This window comes from Lynx canadensis, chromosome C2, assembly GCF_007474595.2.
Source record: "Lynx canadensis isolate LIC74 chromosome C2, mLynCan4.pri.v2, whole genome shotgun sequence".
NCBI lineage: Eukaryota > Metazoa > Chordata > Mammalia > Carnivora > Felidae > Lynx > Lynx canadensis.
This window is the reverse complement of record NC_044311.2, coordinates 64,245,781-64,266,682: the sequence shown is the minus strand read 5'-3', so window position 1 is coordinate 64,266,682 and position 20,902 is coordinate 64,245,781. Positions and strand designations below refer to the sequence as shown.

The 20,902-nt window shown below is 40.8% G+C and overlaps 1 protein-coding gene across 4 annotated transcripts in view; it reads left to right on the top strand.

Moving 5' to 3' along the window:
• The window catches only part of TNIK (TRAF2 and NCK interacting kinase), a 396,007-nt gene that overhangs the window by 74,433 nt on the left and 300,672 nt on the right, over positions 1-20,902 (top strand). For all 4 annotated transcript variants that reach the window (XM_030330590.1, XM_030330591.1, XM_030330587.1 and 1 more), the window contains exon 2: positions 11,849-11,914. In XM_030330590.1, coding sequence (XP_030186450.1) covers positions 11,849-11,914 — 66 coding nt within the window. The remainder of the gene's footprint in view (positions 1-11,848; positions 11,915-20,902) is intronic.

Genomic DNA, 20,902 nt, shown 5'->3' with positions numbered 1-20,902 from the left:
ACACAGTAAAGAATGACCTAAATTGCTAATCTTTTAAACTCAGTGTTCCCAGACTTACTTGACAATGGAAATCTAACATCTTTGGAAGCCCGGAGGGATGGAGAAATTTAGCTTTTTTTCCTTGAGTCTGCCAAAAAACTTTTTAGATCCTTGAACAAATGGTATAGAACCCCCATTCAAAAATTACCTGCCTTGTAAAACAAACATAAACAAACAAACAAACAAACTTGAATATTCTTTCTGCTAGCCTAGCCACAGGGACAAAAGCCTGGAAGAAAAAAAAATAGCTCAGATGCCAACGAAGCCCTGTTACAATAATCTGTGTAAGAGTTGGTATTAACTAACCAGCCATCTGTACCATTAGTGATGACACCAAGTGATGACTGGAACAGCTCATACCATCATTCGCCAGTTGGCAGGCCCCCGTCCCAGGTACATGTTCATGGGCTCTTGTCTGTTCCTACCTGGCTATTGGCCATCCCGCTCCTCTCTCAAAGCAGGAGAGTAATAGGGAATCCAACCAACCAGTATTAACCTCCTCACCCTTTAGAGAAGGTCTGTTGTCAATGACATGGTTGCCTGCTAGTGTTGCGAAAAGTGTTGAAGATGCTATCAAGCAAATATAAATGTCATTGGTCTGTTGTAAGCAGGTAGGAAATGAGTACCTTTGGGGGAAGGGTTCAGGCTCTTCTTCCCAAAATGGAACCTTGGGTAGTTTCCTAATATTTCTTACTTGATGATTTAGGTAATCAGTTCTTGTCTTTAAAGTCCATCTGCTGCAAATGCTATTCTTTTTCTTCATATAAGCGTCTTTAAAAAGGCAAAATGCCCGAATCTTTGCTAGCCTGGTTCCCATCATTTCAACCTCGTGTTGCTGCAAATACTGGAAAGTTACTCTGTCCTGACAGGCCTAGAGAATTCTCATGTTTGCATATCTCTGTATACTGAATGATACATTTTCCCAAATAGCTGTATAATCTCTGGGACAACCTGATGATGGGAGGGAAGGGACCAGGATAGTGGCCTTTATGTACAAATTGGCCTTTAGAGCAACTTATCATGTTTGAGCTTGAACAGACTGTGGGAGAGTTGGGGAAAGTTCTGGAAGGTGGAGATCCCATCCCTGTCTAAAATCTGCCTTTTGGCTTAGTATCCTGGAGAAATTTCTCAGTCCGCTTTATGGAGTTAGTATGTCTTTCCCTGACAGTGGGTGAGTCGGAAATAGTCCCTGAACAGAGCAATGGGCTTTGTGCATTGTACATGGGCACAGGCTACTTTGTTGGCATGGCTCAGTATCTGTGTGTGGGTCAGGAAGTGTGAGAAGGGCTGGCTGGTGAATCTCAACAGTAGACAAGGGATTAAAGTAGCCAGTCTACCAAAATCAGAATAAATATCCAAGTTAATGTTATAAGTTCTTCTTTGATTGTTCTCTTTTTAATTTTATGTTCCTAATTATACATGCCCATTTTTTCTAATGTAAGCCATAAAATAACAATAAGCTTATGTAGAATTATTTGTTTTCTGCTCTAAGGAGATAATTTGGAACTAAGCTAAATATGAGTATGACTATGTAAAATCTGTGAACTGAGAAAAATACATTTGGAAAAATTCAATGATCTCTTATGCTGATATGTACCTATGTACATATCACCAAATTGACTATCTCAGTGATACCAAATTGGCAAATGTGTGATATATAACATTATATCATTCCCGGAGCATGATTTAGATTCACTTCTCAACCCAAATACCTGGAATTTACAACTGAATGCAAGCACTACCTATCCTCCCCACACTCCTGCTCTCCTCCCTGCCAGACACTGAAAGCGAGTGATTTCTTTCCTTTCCTCAGAGGATTTTATTGACTGGAAGAAAAGACTAGAAGTCTAAAGGACTTGGGGTCCTTGTTCTAACTCTGCCACTAACTAGGTGATACGTTGGACATTCCACGTAAACTCTCTTGTTGGAAAATCCTATCATTGTATGAGTATATAGGAACTATCTATCTGGGTCTTTGCTCTTCTGTAAAATGGGGAGAGGGATTTATTGACAAGATCTCAGAAATCCCTGCTCCTGAATGTCAGAGATCTTACTGTCTTGTGGCTCTTGGTGGTAGGACTTTCTTTCTTCAGCCAGCAGATATTTTCTGAGTGTCTATAATGTCCCAGTCACTGATCTGAGTACTGGGGAGATTGCAGTGAACAGAACCAGTAGAAGTCATTCCTTCTTGGAGTTTGTATTCTGAGATAAAGAATTATTAGCCAACACTGTTGAGTACTTACAACACACCAGACATTGCTCTAAATATTTTATGTATGTTAATTATTTTGTAATAATCCCATTTAGTGGACATACTATAATCACTATTTTACAATTGAGGAACCTGAGGCACAGAGAGATTTAAATAATACACTCAAGGTCACTTAGCTAGTAAATGGTGAAGCTGGGATCAGAATCAGGATTTCTGGCTATAGGGTCTGTGGCCTTAACTAGCTTGATATACTGCCTCTCACTGTCAATTGATTAACTTAAAATAACCAGTATTCATCTTAGCTGATGGCAAAATCGGAAAAAAAAAAAAAAAGAAAAGAAAGAAAAGAAAAGAAAAGAAAAGAAAGGAAACTGTAGCTTTGGATAGAATCTGAGAGCCTGCTTGGTTTCCCCCTCTGGAACTGCAGGCTCGAGTGGGAAGGCAGGGACACTGAGCAACCACTGGCATATTTTACTTCTAGTCCCAAGTCGCTTGGCTGATTGCACTACCTGGTTGGAGGTCACTGGCCCTTCTCTGGCTCCATTGTTAAACTGCAAGGTCTTCACCATCCCTGTAACTACAAGTTAGTTTCAACATTGGCCATTTGTAGAAAAGTGAGTAATGACAGACTTTCATTCAAAATATTGGATTTGACTCCCACCTCTACTACTAACCAATGCTATCACCTTGGACAATGTTTACTAATACCAGCAGCAATGGCAATAGTAGCAGTGGCTTTTATTTATTACTGTGCTTTGTGCAAAATTCTTTATATACGTTGTTTCTGGTGCTCAGAACAGTCCTCAGAAGAGGTGTATTTATCCTCACTTTACAGCCTGGTCTTGGCTGCTGTCTCTACCACATAGTATTTAACCTTGGGTAAGTTATTTAATTCCTTGAAGCCTTAGTTTCATCATCTGAAAATTGGGGTTAGTAATATGTACTCCTCATGGAGTTGTAAGGATTAAAGATGAAAAAAATACATGAAGCATTTAGGCCATTGTCTATTTCAGAGACAGTAATAATGACCATTACAGCTTCAGGTCTCACAGGTATTGCTCTGAGGAAGCAGGTTTCAGATCTAATTTTAAAGGCTGCCTTTATGAGGACAGGCTGGAGCTATAGAGTCTCTAGTGAAGCAGGTGAGTGGGAGCAGGATGCATGGGAAGCTGTTTCACTACCAATGGTTGCTTAGTAGCAGGTGGAACTAAACAGGTAGCAAACCAAATAGAAGGTGGGGAGGTTCTGGACTCCTTGTCCTGTGGGCTAGAAGCCACCATCATCAAGGATGGTGTTGCTTGATGCTTAGCTAGGACCATGTCCTGACCCTGCCAGGAGCTAGTACTGGTAAAAAGAAGAGCAATACCACCTAGCTAGGCTCAACTGTGTGGGGCAGATGGTGTCCTGGAGTCAGCCCACAGTCAGTACCACCCTTTCCAAAGGACGACACTGGACAAGTGGGGCTGGGGAGGTGTTCAGCACGTTCACATTCAGGACACAGCCTTGCCACGAAGGCAGGCCAAGTGGGATTCTCCCATTTTACAGTGGGAAAACCAGAATACAAGAGGTCAAATAACACTAGCAAGGAGTGGAATCCTAAATTGAACCCTAGCTTTTTTGCATCAGTTGATAGGTCTGCATAATTTAATTTGTTCTGCACAAATGATCAAATGAGAAAATTCAGCAGTCATTGTTCTATATCTAAGTTTATTTATTTTGAGTTCATATTATATATCATATATATATATATAATATATATATATATTATATATATATAAAGCTTATTATTTATTTTGAGGGAGACAGAGACAGTGCAAGTGGGGGAGCGGCAGAGAAAGGGAGACAGAGAGAATCCCAAGCAGGCTCTGTGCTGCCAGTGCAGAGCCAGATGCAGAGCTTGAACTCACCAAACTGTGAGATCATAACCTGAGCTGAAACCAAGAGTCAGATGCTTAACCAACTGAGCCACCAAAACACCCCTCTTTTTATATTTTGTAATATATTCTTTTACTTGAATTACCTCTTCTATTTGAAATGCTGGCCTGGGCAGTATGTTAATGAAGATAAGTCTGGATTATATTCTAGGTCTACCAGGTATATACTCTTAGAGCACCTTGCATTTTTCCTCCATGTTGCTTGTCACTCTAATTTAATTGAAATTTAAATGACCATGTATGTGTAGTTATGTGTGCTCATGTCTATTCCTTCATCAGATTGGAAGCACCAGGAGGCGGGGGCCAGGGTACCCCCGCTCCTACATTGGACAGTAGTTGGGTGTGGAGAGTGTGGGTAGCATTCAGGGATTGAGTAAACCCCATTGTGTAAGGTAAGACCTTTGGGTCTTCAGATCCCCGCATTAGAAGGAGGGAAAGCCAGTAAAAAATGAGCTTTGAGGGACCTTGCCTGTTTGTGAGTACAGCATGTGGCCTCAGTACGATGTTTCCCATCACTGTGCTCACTTGGGAAGAACGATGGTGTTGAAAAGCCTGGAGGCTCAAGATAAATATGGAGAGTTCTCCTACTGTTCCTGTTTTCTTTGTGCTGTTTTGCTTTTGTAAGCATATGCTTGTCAGTTAGGGCTGAAACCGAACAAAACAGCTGCTAAATATGGTTCCAAGAGAAATAACATTTTGGTCTTTTCAAGGCCCATAAGTTTAGAGTAAAGCACAGTCATTTGGCAGATGTCAGTAGGGAATCTGGGGGTGGCCAGCCATTCTGGGAGCCATATCAGCCATCCGGACTCTACTGGGGTCTGTTTTACCCTGTCAAAACACTGGTGACCCCAAGTGAAAGATCTGCAACAGAACAGTGGTCTTTGAGAGGAGTTTGGAGAAAAGGTGTCTAGAATCTGGCCACTGGCCACTGGCCATCATCTCTCCCAATCCCTCTGTTAATTTCATCTCAGAGAAGGGAGAAGGGTTGGGGAGAATATACATCACCTCTTGTGAAACGAAGGAAGTCATCGTCCTGGTTATATATTTAGGTTTGTCTTTTTCGATCTTTGGGATTTAGTGTAGAGATGTTGTTTAGTGTTCTGAGAAATGCTGGGTCATTCAGGGGGCCTGGAGGAATTAACATATAATTCAGTGGCTGGGATTTTAACCCCTAAATCTTAAATCTCTCCATTCTGCGGTGAAGTCAGGCCTGAGCCTGCCAGTATTGCCTGAATTTCATCAGCTGATGAAGGAGAGAATTTATTCCAGCATCCCAGGAGCCCCCCTAAACTTAATGTGTCTTCCCAACTTCTCAGCAATTTCTGAAGAGACATCTGTTTGTCCATAAACATCTGACCCTGTTTGCTAAGCGCTTGGTGTTGGTTAAAAACAATAGATTTTCTTTTATTGGCTTTGTTAGTTGAAAATATACAGAATACAGACGGAATTTTTCTGTGGCATAGGCCATGTATATTAAATGAACTCTTTCTTTGAAGAGAGAAAAAAGGAAGGAAGGAGGTTAATGTTTGTTGAAATACTATAGGTGTCAGGCCCTGAGCTAGTCTAGACACTTTCACAGCTGTCAAGGTAACCCTGTGAGGGAGGCAATATTATCCCCCATTTTAAAGATGAAGGAACTGAGACTCAGGGAAGTGATGAAGCTTGCCCAAGCCTGGAGAGCTAGTGAGTAGTAGTAAGTCAAGGGCTGGGAATGCTGATTTTATGAAGCTGAAAGGGTCCAAAGTGGTCAAGAGTCCAGTGTTTGGAGTCTGGCCAGCCAGGTACCCATCCTAGATCAGTCACTCATCAATGGTGTGACCTTAACTGACTGCTTAACCTCTCTGTGCCGCAGTTTCCTCATCTGTAAAACAGGAGACAACAAGAGCATCCATTTGATAGTTGTAATAATTAAATGACCCATTCGTGGAAAATGCTTTGAATAGTACCTGGCATGTAAAGACTCTTAAAATGTTCGCTATTATTGTGATTTTTATTATAGTGGCTAACCAAATTTGTCTTTATCAGTACTTACTGAAAAGTTACAATTTTCTTTTATGAAACAGCTTGCCTTTTGATATGTAGTTATGTTTCATTATGAAATAATGTAAACTACTCTACCTTAGAATTAAATTCTCTTCTCCGTCTCCCAGCAAAGGTTAAGATCTGAATAAAGGCTTGTATAGCCAACAGGGATTCCTGACTTTGGTAAATGTCAATGATTTGCTCTTTTCTTCTTGGCGTATGTAACCTTCTTCCATGCTGCCCATCCTGGCTTTATGAGCAGCTAAACAAACATGAGAGAGAGAATTAAGCTGAATCTTGTCTCTTGGCTTTCCTGTCTTTGTAACATGATTATTAGGTACATCGCCTTGTTGCATTGCACTTGGCGGCATCCTGACAGCCTGTCTTCTCAATGCACCTGAAGCACAGCTTAGACCAACGGGCTTTATGAATTTTCCTTAGAGCTGGGAATACCATAGGAGCTAGAGTATGTGCCAGTTTTGTGCAACTGGAAGCTGGGTAAGGGAAATGGAAGGGGTAGTGACTGGGACAGCTTGTCTAGATTGTAAAAAGAAATGTTGTAAGTTTGCTAGACCTTTGGCTTGACATTCTGATCCCAATTTTGGCAGCTTCCTCTAGGCGTGTGGTGGAGAGTTGGGAGTGGGGCATCAACCTTGTTCAGCAAATAGTTAATGTCTAGAAGTTCTGTGTTGGACACCATGCTAAGTGCTTAGAAATTCTAAAATAAATATGTTATAGTCCCTGTTTTCAGGGCATTTGTAATTTATCAAGGGAAAGAAATGGGAGAGGGAGTGGCACTGGGTGAAAGTGGTTATGATAGAGCTATGTACAACGTGCTGTGGGTGCAGAGAGTTGGTGGTACTAATTTGAGAAGAGCTTCACAGAGGAGGTGGCATACTGGGCTTTTAAGGCTGGGCTTGCCTGAATGGTAGAAGGAATAATCTTGGCAGACAGACATTATGAACCAAGGCAAAGAGACATGGCCTGTAAGGTGTGCTAGGGACATAGCGGGTGGTTTGAGGCAGTTAGTTGTAGTACAAAATGATGGGACGTGAGAGTGGGAATGAACACTGGGCCTGAGAATGACAGGACCTCGACTTTCAATTTGAACCACACTGTGTAGGATTCTAAAGCATGGTGTGTTGTGTCTTTTTAGAAAGTTCAGTGTGAAGGAGGAAAGAATTGATTGAAAGTAAATAGTCCCGGCAAGAGAAGATGAGGCCTGTTGTATGAACAGAACAGAGTAGATGGATATAATGGATATTGGGAGATGAAATCGTTAGTACTTAGTGACCAGCATGAGGTTGGAACGTTGGGGTCAGCCTATCTTTAAGGTCTGGGTGGAAGAAACAGAATCTCTGTGAGAAACTGAGTGGTATGCTAGAAGACAAGGGAGAGGACATATTTCAACAAGAGTGATGATGCTTGGCAGTATAAATGCCTCAAAGGGAATAGCCAGGACGGGACTGAGAAGAGACCATTATAGATAAGAGATTGAGGTCATTGGTGACCCTTGGGAGAAATTATTTTAGAGTTCTCCAAGAGTGGAGAAAACACATGAATGAGTGCTTACCCAGTTCAAGCTAGCATTATTCCACAAGAGCCTAACTAGCAGTTAGATGCATTTGTGTATGGGAGTATTCACAAACATCAGCTCTTGGGTATTTGGAGTGGAGGTAGGGGAGAGGGAAGCTTAGGATAAGTGCTTAATTCAAGTGCTCCTGGACAATATGTCTGCCCTCTGCTTTCCAGGGTCTCAGAGAGCCTCCTCCTTGTAAATACCATGACCCGAATTGTGCCATTTTGTCTTATTGTCAGCATACTGTAGAAGATAGATGCTTCTCGACTTCTCTTCCAGTTCCACGTTGGTACTCATTTCTAGCCATGATGCTTATAGTGGTTGCTGTGATGTGTCACCCAGTTGCCTTCTTTGCTCCTGAGGCACTCCTTGTCCACCTGCTGGGGTCCACCTGCTGGGAGTGAAGGCAGCTAGTGATTGTTCTCACCTGGGGATTGTCCTCAGCAGAAGAGTGTCACTTCACACAAGATCATAACCTCTGGGATGGGGACAGTGGACAGCCTGTATGCAATGACTAGTCAATGGAGGTGGGGTGCAAAGGCTCCCATGCCCCGGGGTAGGATAACTTTGAAGAGTCGCCTTGGGTCCAGAGCTCCTGTGGGATCAGATGAAGTTTTGGTTCCATTGCATCATTCTGTCTGCTCATTCCAATCTGAATTCTTTCATTCCCAACTGGTGTTGATTCCGTGGAACACCCCGATAAAATCCCTCTGTGTAAATCTCAGTAATTCTGAGTCCCATTTCCTGGAGAACCACCCCAATTTCATGATTGTTTCTAGTTTGTTTGTCTACCCAAGGTGGTCACCAATCCATCCCTGTGGTTACTCTGACCTTTAATTCTGAGTCCGTTGGATGCACCCAGCTGGAAGACCCCTCTCCCAGCAGCTGGAACAAAAATCTTGGCATTGCACTTCCTTGGTCCTGATTGGCTGAGACATAGGCCCATTAGTGGACTGTTCAAGAGGAAAGAGCTAGAAGTCAGTTGCCCAGATGCTCTTGAATTCAGCCCATTGAACCTCAGCCCCGAGGAGGGGTCTGTGAGGTGGGGTGGCCCCTTGGCCTAGAAGCTCGTCCCCGCTCTGCTCCTGCCCTCCCCTTCCACCATCCCCTCCCCCACTGCTTCCTAGGCTCCCTAAGGCAGGTGGTAGTCACCCTTCTGGATCTTCTCTCTTTCATTCAAATTCTGTTTTTTTAGTCAAGAAAAACGAATGTTGAAAACACAATTGAGATATTTCGAGCAAATGTAGAACCTCTCTCAAAATTTGTTGCAGAAACACCGCTGAGAAAACAAACTACTGGGAGCACAACTTAGAAACAAACAGCAGCTGCCACCATTTGTGGGCTTTTTTTCCCCCACCGTTCGTTCCCTCATTTCTTTCTAATCCTGCATGTAATAGAACCTGCTGTTCTGCTGGCCTAGCGGTCTCACACACACAACTTTCTGTTCCCATCCTGAGGCCTCCCAGGTGCTCTGTTAGCCACGGGGTCTCCGCTGACAGGGCCCTGGGCCCTTACCGTCTCTGCTGTCACAGGGTTCCCTCTGGAACGTTGTCCACACCCCCTGACCACGTGGGGCGTGGCTGGAACCTCCGGATTTCTCAGGCTGTGGAGTGTGGTTTCTTGCCCTCCTGGCTTTATCACGATGGATTACGCAGATGACAATCTTTCTCGGTGACAACGTGCTTCAACTGCTGGGCTTTTATTTTATTTTTTAATTTGTTTTCTCTGCGGAGTCTTCAAAGGCATACAGCAAAGGGCTTTCCTTGGGCCTGATGTGCTGAAGACTGTAACTCGAAATGACTCTCGCTTGTCACATCAAACTCATTTGTCTCCTTCCCCATGCATGGCAGCCTTGAGCAGCCCTTCACCTTTTAAATGCTGCTAGTGGTGTGCAGACCCTCAGCTTCAGGATGACTGCTATTACACGTTAGCCGATTGCCAACCACGTGCAGGGTGTAGTGCTAGGCCCTCACTCACTCCTCATCAGAGCTCTGCAAGGCGCGTGTCATATCTGTTTTCTCTGCCCAGAGACTGAGGTGCTCTCCCAGGGTGTCCTATGATCATGCAGCCAGTCAAGGGAAAGCTGGTATTCGACCCAGGTCTGTCTGAATCCAAAGCCCAGGCCTTCCCTCTCCTGCCTCTCAGTCACCCTGACAATATATGGTGGTGCTCTTACAAAAGTGTTGACGCTTTTGCAGCCTTTTTTTATTTGGCCTTCCCTCACAGTTCGCGCCTAACGTTTAAAAATTAAGACAGGGGTACCTGGGTGGCTCAGTCGGTTAAGCCTCTGACAGTTGATTTTGTCTCAGGTCATGATCTCATGTGTTCGTGAGTTCGAGCCCCGCATCAGGCTCTGTGCTGACAGTGAGGAGTCTGCTTGGGATTTTCTCTCTCTCTCTCTCTCTGTCTGCCTCTCTCTCTCTCTCAAAATAAATAAAGAAACTTAAAAAAATAAAAATTAGGACATCTTGGAAACAAACAAACACAAAACACAAAAACAAAACACAAAACTTCAGACCTGGCAATATTGTGCTCATAGGTTAATGTAAGAACCAACTGGTCCCAGCTATGTTACCTCCCTCTCTGCAGGGAGACATGGCTTCTTCAGGCTGCCACAGACCCCAGCTGGCCCACTTCACTCTTTTTTTTTTTTTAATGTTTATTTATTTTTGAGAGAGAGAGTGTGTGTGAGAGAGAGAGAAAGAGAGAGAGAGAGCATGAGTGGGGGAGGCACAGAGACAGAGAGGGAGACACAGAATCTGAAGCAGGCTCCAGGCTCTGAGCTGTCAGCACAGAGCCTGACATGGGGCTCGAACTCACGAACTGCAAAATCATGACCCGAGCTGAAGTCAGACACTTAACCAACTGAGCCACAGGCGCCCTGCACTTTGTTCTCTTATGTTACTTGCCTAGCCTCTGTGGACGTTTAAGTTTGTGATTCTTCATTTAGGCCCTTAAAGAAATAATTTCTGTCCAATTAGATATCAGTAGAGGTCAGAGTCAGTTTATGCTTCTGAGTTGAATTTTATAGGCTTTGATATTTTTTTTCAACTTTTGTGGACAGTAATTTAGTAAGAAGTAGCACTCATTGGACATTTGTGGAGCACCCTAACATTTAGCTGACTCTGAGGGTTAGGTGACACCTGTTTGGTGGTACGGACTTGCATCAATCTCCAATTTAGTTTGTCTTCAAAATCCTGCAGGGACTCTTCAGGTACTGCGGGATCTGGAGAGCATCCACAGAAACATATTTTGCAAGGACAGCCTTGTAAAGAGGGAAGATGAATCCAAAGAAAAACATGCTGAGAGAGGCAGCTGTGTTTTTTTAAAGTTTATTTATTTATTTTTGAGAGAGAGAGAGATAGAGAGAGAGAGAGAGAGAGAGAGAGAGAGAGAGAACACAAGCAAAGGAGGGCTAGAGAGAGAGGGAGAGAGAGTATCCCAAGCAGGTTCTGCACTGACAGTGTAGAGCCCGATGCGGGGCTCGAACTCACGCATCGTGAACTCATGATCTGAGCCAAAACCAAGAGCTGGACGCTTAACTGACTGAGCCACCCAGGTGCCCCAGAGGCAGCTATGTTGGTTGCATTTGCTCTTGGGAACCATTGACTACCTTATGTAAGATTGCCCCACCACACAGAAACACCCCCTTCTTGACCGTGTTCAACATAATGGACAGCTCAGAAGCTTCATAGAGAAAGATCTGAGAAATTAGAATCCTTTCTCAGGATGATGGCTCTTTCATTTTATCCTGATGTACCTGCAAGTGTGTTTCCATCTGACTGTGAGAAATATGTTAATTCTTTGTTATTGTTTCAGTGAAAGTCATATCTCTTTTTGTCTGGTTTAAACACATCTCATAGAGATGTAAAATGGAAAGAAAGTAGATTTTGACTAGTTTCATAGCTGTAGCTGAATTAAATTTTAATAGCAATTAATATTAACACATGAGTACCCCCAAAGCTAAAGTTATGTATTTGCTTATTTTGAATTTTTGCTTTTGATTACAACAATGCCTAGAATATTGTGCTGAATATTTGTTGTTTGTTTATTTTCTTTTAGGACCCTGCAGGGATTTTTGAATTAGTGGAACTTGTTGGAAATGGAACATATGGACAAGTTTATAAGGTAGGTTCATTTAATTTGAATATAGCATGGCGTATATATGGTTTTTGATTCATGCATGCTAATTAGAAATGCTGTCCCTTCTTGTTCATATATGTCTTATAACAGATTTACAACAAAATTATGTGCTTGTTAATTGACTCTCCATCTTTCAAAATATATCTGTAGTCCCATTGCCTAAACTGGATTCCGGGATTTGGGCATTGACTTTCATTAAATACAACAGTGTCTATATCTGACACGTGAATTCCAATGCTGCATATTTGAACCTCTTTAAGTGTTTACTTTCCTTTACATCACACTGCCAGAACTGGTTTTCAAAGGAGCAAAAGATGCCTGTTACTTTAGAAATTTAAGCTGTTAAAGCATTACAGCTGGAAAAGTAGATTTGTTATTGGCCCAGGGCATGAATTAGAATGAGTTTAGTGGACAGTGTTAGGAGAAACCTGGCTACCTCACAAAGCAAAGGCCTAATGGCAGCAATGACTTTTAGAAGATATGAAATAAGTAAAAGTTAAACTTGACATGAGGAATAAGAAGTATGTTTTGTCCTTTTAGTAGTTTTTGCTTATACGTTCACTCAAAATGCTTTTAAAAGATATTACCCCCCAGTAAAGGATCTAAAAAAAATGACTGTTTAAAAAATGTGGGTTGATTTCCTTTCTGATTATCAAAAGGAAATGGAAATGAACTGTTTTGGATTAAAGTTTAGGGGGTTTTAGTGAATGAGCTTTTGAAATAAATGCCTTCAAAAAAACCCAGTTCTTTTCTCATGATTATTTATAGGGAAATATCTATCATTTTCCTGAGTGGTAGTTAGATGGGATGGTGTTTTCATTACAAATTATCTCTTTTGTTGTTCTGTTTTTAAAAGTTTCTTTTCAGATCCCTAAACTTCTCTAAGTGATTAAAATTATTGTGGAAGTCATCTATATTGTAATATTTCCAATTCAACAGAATGCCAAGAGTATACACACACACACACACACACACACACACACACACACACACACACGATGATCTTGAGAATCTGAACACAATTGTAAACAGGTACATATTTAAACCTTTATTTATTGGGAGGTATTTATTTATTGGTGTCCACTCTAGGGGAGAATTTCTCCCTTGCAAGAAATGATTAGTTCCTGAAATGGCAACCCCTTGCAATTAGACAGAATGTCGTCCACCCAAGCTGTTCACTTGACGTTGATCCTGTCTGACACAAGGAAGAAATGTGTCTCAGCAAATGCTTTTAAATGCTGTCAATGAAGATAATTAGGTTGGAAGATTGTGTTATTGCGTTTTGAGAAATTGGTTAGAACTTGTGAATTAATGTGGGCTAATGAATTAAACTCTGATTTAGGTAGAAAATTACTTCTGATTTGCTGACAGTCTGGAGTTGCAACTCTGTGGCATGCTCCTGGTTTCATGGCACCCTTAGAGCCATTCCACGGTACCATGCTTCTTCCCATCTGTAGAACATGCATTTGGGTCATGATTCACAGCTTTGTCCACCTCTAAGAGGTGGACTGTACACTCTTGCAAGATAAGGCAACAAAGAGGTTCAGTTAAGGATGAGAAGGTTTGGAAAATTCACAAGTATCCCGAATTTCTTGTTGCCTGAAAAAAAAAAAATAAGGAAAGGAAACAAGTGTCAAGAAGTCTCAGGAGGAAAGATATTCACCAACTATGTTGTTAACATTATCCTAGGGATACCATTATTTTAGTGGTCGTTACAAAGCTTTGACACCACTCAAGCTGGAAGGAGATTGCCAAGAAAGGTCCTGGTGAACATGTTGGACTCTGGGACAGAAGACTTGGTCTCTTTTACCAGCCCTATGTATTGTTTTGTGGCATCGCAGCTTCTCTGTGCATTAGTCAGGTACAAATGTCGTTAGAAATGCTTTGGGGATTTGTAATGGTAATGATATATCTGAAGAATTAAAACTCCCTACTCATTTAAGAGATCGGTGTCTAGGCAACTCAGATGTTAGGTGGCACCTGCTTCTGGACAGAGATACTTGGGTTTCCTGAGCCACTAATCCAGTCCTTTTGTTACCCTGAGTTCTGAGGGATTCAGCTTAATAAAATAGCACAATCTAATATACATGAGCCTAAAGAAAAATAAGTTAGGAAGTGATTGTTCACATTACAGGTTATATTTACCTTTTATGGAACAGACATATTTCTAAAATACTATAAGCATACATAGAAATTTTCATAGCCCTGGGAAGAGATCCGTATACCAAAAAAAAAAAAAAAAATTCTATGATAAACTCTTTCTTTGTATTAAGTATTAAACCTTTGATTTCAACTTGTTGATTTCAGCTTTTGGTGTTCCTGGATTTTACAAAATGAAGTCTAATTTTATGAACAATTACATAGACGTTGTCTTTATTTTATGGAAAGATTCATTTTTGTAAGTTGTCCTAAGAGAGACATGATAGAATTTTATTTACAAGTAGCTTTTAAGAAATGTACTTAATACAATAAACACAAATGTGCACAAAAATGTAGATATTAAGAGAATATTTTCTGCAATCTATCTGAATATGAACCACATGCATTTGGGTGTGGAAATATAAAGGTCATTTAGTAATGTTCAGATTTTCAAAGTTATTTCTAGTCTCACTCCCAAGTCTGGCTTGGTCTCTCTGTCCTTAGAAGGCTTACCTTTTAGCATTTTGGTCCCAGGTGGTCAAGTGACAAGTCACTATGTTTTTTACTTTATTTATTGGATTTAATACAGAAATAATAGAGTAGTGATTCTCTGTCAGGACTTTTATTGTAGAAATCATCTTCCCGGGCCTATGGTTCCCATTAAAAACCAAACCAACAAAAAGCCACATACCTGTGTGCTAAAGATTTTGGCTATTTATTGGCATGCCACCTATTGGGAGCTAATGGAATCCAGATAATGTTTTTGTTACAATAAAGTATATTTTAATATTTTAATATGTTGAGATAAATTGTTTAATGTGTACTGCTGAAACACCACTAAATCTTAGCCACAAATTTCAAAAATGAATGTTGGTCTATCCGGTTTCTTAATTTGCCATTTTGAAATATATGTTGGTTATTATGGACATGGAGATATAATTTATTGCAGAATGACAGGGTGAATTGTGAATATGGTAGAATTCTCAGTATCTCTCAAGTTTTTCTCAAAACCTCCCAAAGTTGTAAAGCATGAACTAAAGAGGCCATCTTGGAGGTTACAGGGCGTGTGAGAGAGAGAGCACCTCGAGTGAACGTATGTGTGTTTTCAAAGAATTGCGGAGGTCCTCTTAGGTAATCTAGTCCAGTCATTCCTCTGCCAAATGTCTATTCAGCCCGACCTTGATTACTTCTGGTCATATGGAACTCACTACCTTCCAGTCAGTCCATTTTCCTACAACTCTCTTTGAGTGTTCATTATCATTATGAGCCAAGATTCTTCTACCTTTCTAAAATGTTTACCATTTTAAGTTGTTCCATACCCTCAGAGCTATTTAAAAAAATGAATCATCTTCCACAAGAACATAGTTCTTCAAATATTCAAAGAAGACTTCTCCTTTCTTCACTCAAACACATACTTGTGTCTATTGTTCTTTAGGCAATATAGCCTCAAGTTGCTTGATTAATTCTTTACATCACACAGATCTGAGGCCTTTCATTATTGCAGCTTCTCTCCAGAACTGTTCTAATATATTACTAAAAATAATACTTTATGCTTCTAAATAGCTTTCTATTTTGCAGAACATCTTGTTTATGCGATCTGATTTCTGATTTAATTCCTATAATAATTTCATGAGCACCTTGTTCGCAGCTCAGGGTCTTTACAGCACAGTTTCCTCTGTCGGGAACACTTTCCCCCAACCCTCTCATGACTGGCGCCTTCTCCTTCAGGTCTCAGTTCAAATGTTACCTCCTCAGGGACGCCATTTTTCACCCTTATGTCTACTACAGACAGCCACTACCTCTGCCTCCTTCCCCCACAGACTTTCTCTGTCGCATGAAATTGTTTTATTGCATTCGTGGCATTGCCACTCTGAAATCGTCTTCCTTTTTTGTTTGAGTGTATATTAAACTATTTAAATGCATAAATAAAGGAAAAATAAGGATAGGGACCTAGTCTCTCTAGCCATCAGTGTCTCCTCAGTCTGGCGCATAGCAGACGTTGACCATTGTGGGGCTCAGAATTGAGCTTTGTTTTCCTTGAGAATTCTTTTTATACTCATTTCCAGGTTTTTTTTCAGTGTTTGCCATAAAATATTAGTCTACTTACTTCAGAAGTGCCTATTTGCACAAAAGTAATCAACAAAATGCCCTACTTATTTTTATGGTCGGAAGTGGATGTGGAGTTTATGTTAAATGAATTGTTCATAGTCTGTAGAAGCCAGACCCATGCTGGAAATTTACAAAGTGAGGCAAATCCATTTTCTGGGGTCCAGCCTCCTGGCAGAGGTTCTCAGACTTTAGTGTGCAAAACAAATATTTGGGAAATTATTAAAAATGTAGATTTATAGGAATTTATTTTTGAAATTTTGATTCAGTCGGTCTGGGGTGGGGTGTAGGAATCTGCACCTTTAATAAGCATACGGGTTTATTCTGATGGTTAGGGCCATGGTGCCATGCCTCCGGAAACTGCAAAAATGAAAGTAGATTATCCTGTTGTAGCAACTGAGTGAATGCTAATCCTAATGCTTTTTGTAATCATTTACATTAGGATTTTAGGGTTTCTGTGCTGACTCCAGTTTATATCAACTGAGAAAAGTAAAAAACATAAAGATCTTGACCCGAGATATGATGCCAACCGGGTTTGATGTACTCATTAAGATATTAAACATTTGGTGTTTTTATTTGACATATTGTGATTACAGTTTAAGGTTGTCCTGAATAATTCAACTCAAGACCTGAGAATCGATATGGTCAAACTGACCTGGTGTAGGTAGAAGAATCTGAGCCTCTTGCATGAGATTTCCTCAAGTCTGTGTATTGTGATCTCTTAATTAACCTTCTGCTAAAGTAAGACAAGGCATTTTAATAGTGAGCTTATCAATCATCTCGATGTAGAGATGATTCTATGATATACTCAGGATGTAATGTAGCTTTTCATAGTCTGTTCTAGTGAATCATGAAATTATACTATTCACTTGTTGTTTAGTAAGGGATGAATACGGGGAGAATGTTGTATTTCTTAGGTAATAGTGGCATTTGTTTTTTTAATCAAGAATTTCCAATACAAAGAGTGCATTATTTCAACATTTGTTGAGTGCCAACTTAAAAAAAAAGAAAAAACCCTGAGCTTTGTGTGGGAAGAATGTAGAGCCAACTGAGGTGGTTCCTGCTCTACGAAAGTGTGCAGTCAGATTATCTAATCAGGATTCTGGGTGCTTACCATGTGCTAAAAGCTTTCATATATATTGTCTTCGTTACTCCTCATGATTTTGTAGGGGAAGACACTAAAGCACATTTGTTAAACCACATTATCACTCAAGGCAGGGTTTCTCAATCTTGGAACTATTGACATTTTGGGACGGATAGCTCTTTGTTGTGGAGGGCTCTCCTGTGCATTGTAGAATGTTTAGAACGTGTAGAATCCTTGGCCTCTACCCATGAGATATTAATGACCCTTCAAAGTCATGACAATCAAAAATTTCTCCAAACATTGCCAAATATTTCTTAGGGAGTAAAACCATCCCCAGTTGAGAACCATTTCTTTAAGGATGAGACAAAATAGCAAAAGTCTTAAAATTGGTGGGCAGAGACAGTGGGAGTATAGAATATGGAGGAATTAATGCTGCCCAGGCAGAGTAGAGACCTGAATGGATTGTGGAAGGGAGATATGGAGGAAGCTTTGAGGCCTTGGCATTTGCACATCTTGGGGTGCAATTTAGCATTTTTGTAAATGGAAAATTAAAAGGATTTTGGAACAGGACTGAGCTGGATTCACAGTCAGGCTCTTCCTCGTTCTGGTTGTGTAAAGATAGCCAACTCACTCTCCAAATCTGGATTTCTTCATCTGTTAGTAACAGCACAGTGTAGGGCTGTTGGGAAGCCCAAAGTGTAATGTGTATGGAAGACCTCAGCACAGCACCTGACACACAGTAGGCACTCAGCAACCTTTTCTTCTTCCCAAACACATGTGCCAGTGGAGCCTAACTTACCAGTTCTCTCCATGGTCTTATTTTTATAAGTTTTACGATCTGAAAGAAGCATTCATAGAAGGTGAAGTCAGAAACACACATAGCCTTGTGTGTGCAATAAAGAATTGCATTATTTATGTTAAATCCAGTTTGCAATACTTCTTACATGGCGTTTAATGACATAATTACCATTTAGATATTATAGCTGATTTTTAGTGTTTAAAAAAAAAAAGAAAATTCAACCTCTCAGTGATTTGTAAAGAGAAGGTGGATTATTAGAGGAAATAAGAGTTGGTTGTACCACTCTAGAACTTTAGGAGGTGGGTGAGAGTGAATCATTCACGCTTGAAATGTGTTGGCTGATGCACTCTTCATCCTCATAGATCTCCATGTTGTTTGTGTCTAACTTGGCTCAAGACCATGCTACCTCATGCTAGGATCTGTCGGGTGTAATGAATTCGATGGTTGCTATGTGAGCACAGAGGGAAGACCTATGTGAGTGCCTGTATGCCACATGCCATGTGGAAGGGTCTCTTTCTCTGCTAGGCGGCAAGACCTCCATAGTTGCTACCAAAACTTGCTACAGGGGACTACGTGGGATTTCTTGTTGCTACTAGTGGTTCGCAGCCCTCGCTGTTTATAGAAATCATTTGGATAGCTTTGAAAACCTATACATATCTGGGTCCTTCTCTAAAGACTTGGTTTTAGTTGGTTTGGTGTATGGTTGGGTAGAAGTGATTTCCAGAACTTTCCAGATGCTTCTAGTGTGCAGCCAGAATTGAGAGCCACTGGACTAAGGTGATATAGGGGCTCTTCTTGGTGTCTTTGCCTCTGAGAAGGAGTCTCTACCACTCTTACCTCTATCATGGGGCTCCGTTCACCTCATTTATTCACTTATTCAGCATCGGCCTTTATTAATAAGCATCTTCTGCTGGCTTGGCACATGTGTACCCACCTTTCATTTGAAGTGTTGAGATTGCTTTAGTTCAAAATACTTCCATTCTACCTCATATCAGTGAATTGCCAAATAACTTGATGCACAGCACTCTGGTGGCTTGTAGTTTTTAGATCTCATAACACCCTTAATGACTTGGTGATTATAAGGCAGTCTCATGTAATTAAACAGTCAATACTTACTATGTAATTACCATTATTTGGGGGTTTTTTGCAACCTGTAAAATAAAACTCTGCCAGGATTATAGGCACAGAATTTAGAGCCATGCACAGTTTTAACTGCTTTTTACATGGGAAACATTTGAGACTTAAAAAAAAAAAAAAAGAATAACCAATTATTACTAACCAATTAATTAAACCAGAGATTGAATTTCTTATCTCTGTGGTTTAACCTCAGTAATTTTAACCTCAGTAATTTTATGAAATCTACTGGACGTTTTGCGAGTGCAAAAAGAAGTATCTGCTGTTTGACAAGCAAATACATACTCTTTTCTAAGTTGGAGCGCTGCTTGGCGGTGAGGATTTGGAATGGGGGAACAAAGCATTGCCAGGGCCTCCAAATCAGGCTGAGTACAACATCTCCTGCCAAGTGCTGTGGCCTTGGGCATTGCTTCTGATTTGGGTCCTGTTGCTTACTTTCCAAAGCAATGCACAGAACTTGTCTTTTTTTGTTCCCATCTACAACAAAGGAGAAAAGACTAGCAGCTGGCTCACTGAGAACTCTTAATAAATACCAAATAGCGACCATCATAATCATGGTGATGATAATATCATCTTACTAGGCTTCATGGAAAAGTTATGAACCAGATTATGTGACGAGATCTGTCTCCTTTAGGGGGAAAGTGTTCTATTGTTTTAGAAAACCTGCCCTAATTACATGATAGAGTCCCTGGAACATACAGTCTCTGGCAGACCACTAGCATGTTCCCTGCACCTGACACACAGTAGGCACTCAGAATGCTTTATCTTTAAAGCATTTCTTGATAAACTGTGCTTTGGTCTGTGCATCACATTCAGGAAGACAGTATGAGGCTCCTCGCTGAATTTACTCGAAATCTTACTACTTTTTAGTTTTGCTTCTCTTTCTCTCTTATTTATTGTGGCGAAGTATACATACCGCAACATACTGTTAAGGAGCATTAAGTACATTCACATAGTTGTGCAATCATCACCACCATCCAAATCCAGAAGTTTTTACTGTCCCATACGGAAACTCAGTACCCATTAAACAATAACTCTTCATTCCCTATTTCCCTTCTTCCCCCCAGTCCCTGGCCTGCCTGCCTTGCTTGCTTGCTTGCTTTCATTCTTTCTTTCTTTCCTTCCTTCTTTCTTTCTTCCTTCTCTCTCTCTTTCTTTCTTTCTTTTTCTATTTCTCTGTTTTTTTCTTTCTTTTTTCTTTTTTCTTTATTTCTCTTTCTTTTTTCTTTTTCTTTCTATCTTTTTCTTTCTCTCTCTTTCTCTTTTTCCCTTTCTTTGTTTCTCTTTCTTTCTTTTTTTCTCTTTCTTTCTTTCTTTCTTTCTCTCTCTCTCTTTCTCTTTTTCCCTTTCTTTCTTTGTTTCTTTCTTTCATGTTTATTTGAGACAGAGACAGAGAGACAGAGAGAAAGAGAGAGAGAGAGAAAACCTGCATGGGGGAGGGGCAGAGAGAGAGGAAGAGAAGAATCCCAAGCAGGATCTGCACTGTCAGCATGCAGCCTGATGATGCAGGGCTCAATCCCATGAACCATGAGATCATGATCATGACCTGAGCTGAAATCAAGTGTAGGGCGCTTCATCGACTGAGCAACCCAGGTGTCCCCCTGGTCTTTTCTTTTTAAAATATTCCCAGTTAACTTAATTGCAGAGGTAATCGTTTCCTGGATAGTGTCTTGCAACTCAGGCTTCCCAGTGAGCCTGGAATGGTCCTGCA